At 34.9% G+C, this 1,493-nt stretch overlaps 1 protein-coding gene across 2 annotated transcripts in view; it reads left to right on the forward strand.

Annotated features, from left to right (window-relative positions):
* Positions 1-1,493, forward strand: part of POSTN (periostin, osteoblast specific factor) — a 35,775-nt gene that overhangs the window by 9,918 nt on the left and 24,364 nt on the right. For both annotated transcript variants that reach the window (XM_008587921.1, XM_008587922.1), the window contains exons 5-6: positions 681-827; positions 1,342-1,483. In XM_008587921.1, the coding sequence (XP_008586143.1) occupies positions 681-827; positions 1,342-1,483 (289 nt within the window). The remainder of the gene's footprint in view (positions 1-680; positions 828-1,341; positions 1,484-1,493) is intronic.

The raw sequence follows: 1,493 nt of genomic DNA on the forward strand, positions 1-1,493 counted from the left end.
ACTTCATTGACAGTAGACTTAGGTGTTCTAAAAAAAAGGAATTTTAGTAGTTGATGTGTTTGAAATATTTTTTTCATATATAGTAAAAGGAATAATCAGAGAATGAATGTTCACCTTCTGGCTTTCCTTCACCCTCTGGCTACTATACTAATACTGACTGGGGCTCCTGTGTGTTTGGATAAGTCTTTGTGGGAAACTGCCAACAGGGTCATAGGACCCTTTCAATAGTCAAAAAATGTCAGCAATGAGACAAGAGTTAGGAAGTCATCATAATAGAACTGATTGTTTTTATGCACTAATTATTAGTTTTTCTCTCTCAGAACTTATTTCAGGACTAATAAGCCTTCATTATGTAATTCATCTACCTACATTATACATAGTTTATGACTATATCAAAGAAAGAGAGGAATAAAAGCAATAAATCAAATGAAAAAATTCTTTTGGTGTATGCTTCTAGATATGTTGTGTGTGACCGGAGTTGGGTTCTCAACTGGTTCCATTTTTTCTTACAATTTATTTTTTAGATATAGCAATATGTAAGTCTTCATTCACAGCATTTATATTCAGAATGTAGATTCCTTTATGCTGCATTTACAAGTATAAATGAAAACCTGAAAATGGGTCTCATTGGTCAATGGATAGCTCTGATTTTAGCACTTCAATTTCCTAAATAATTATAGGTGGTCACTGTTAACTGTGCACGAATTATCCATGGAAACCAGATTGCAACAAATGGTGTTGTACATGTCATTGACCGTGTTCTTACACAAATTGGTAACTCGATTCAGGACTTTATTGAAGCAGAAGATGATCTTTCCTCTTTTAGAGTAAGTACAAGAGCAAATTGTCTTGGATCATTAAAATCCCTCCTCTTTCCCTGTCAAAATCTAAGAACAATAATAATGCTATTAAACAAATCTGGCTGAAATGTAACTATATATTTCTTAAAATGAAACTATTCTCATTTTAAAAAGAAGAAATCGTCTTCTCATATGAAATAATAGTATTTATGTGGACATGATAGATATGGAATGGTTAGCTATCTGGCTGTTGTGTATTTAGTTCATTCAAAACGTGTTCATCTCTGTTATCATATGTACTGCTGGATATTGCAACAGCCACACAGATATTGGCAGAATTCCCATTCTTACAAACACAGTTTGAGAAACGTTGGAAAAGGTTTAGTTGGTTGGGCCAAAAAGTAATGTTTTAAAGACCTAACAAGGAAAAACTTCTGTAATGAAGGAATAAACTCCTTCACGTCAGCCTAGGCTAAGTGTGCTGTAATTTTCTTTGGGATTTACCATATTCAAGCCTCTGAAAAGCACATTTGTGTTTCAGGCAGCTGCCATCACATCTGACATATTGGAGGCCCTTGGAAGAGATGGTCACTTCACACTCTTTGCTCCTACCAATGAAGCTTTCGAGAAACTCCCACGAGGTGTCCTAGAAAGGATCATGGGAGACAAAGTGGCTTCTGAAGGTAGTAAAAT

The sequence above is a fragment of the Galeopterus variegatus genome, unplaced genomic scaffold (genome assembly GCF_000696425.1).
Source record: "Galeopterus variegatus unplaced genomic scaffold, G_variegatus-3.0.2 Scaffold4595, whole genome shotgun sequence".
Classification (NCBI taxonomy): Eukaryota; Metazoa; Chordata; class Mammalia; order Dermoptera; family Cynocephalidae; genus Galeopterus; species Galeopterus variegatus.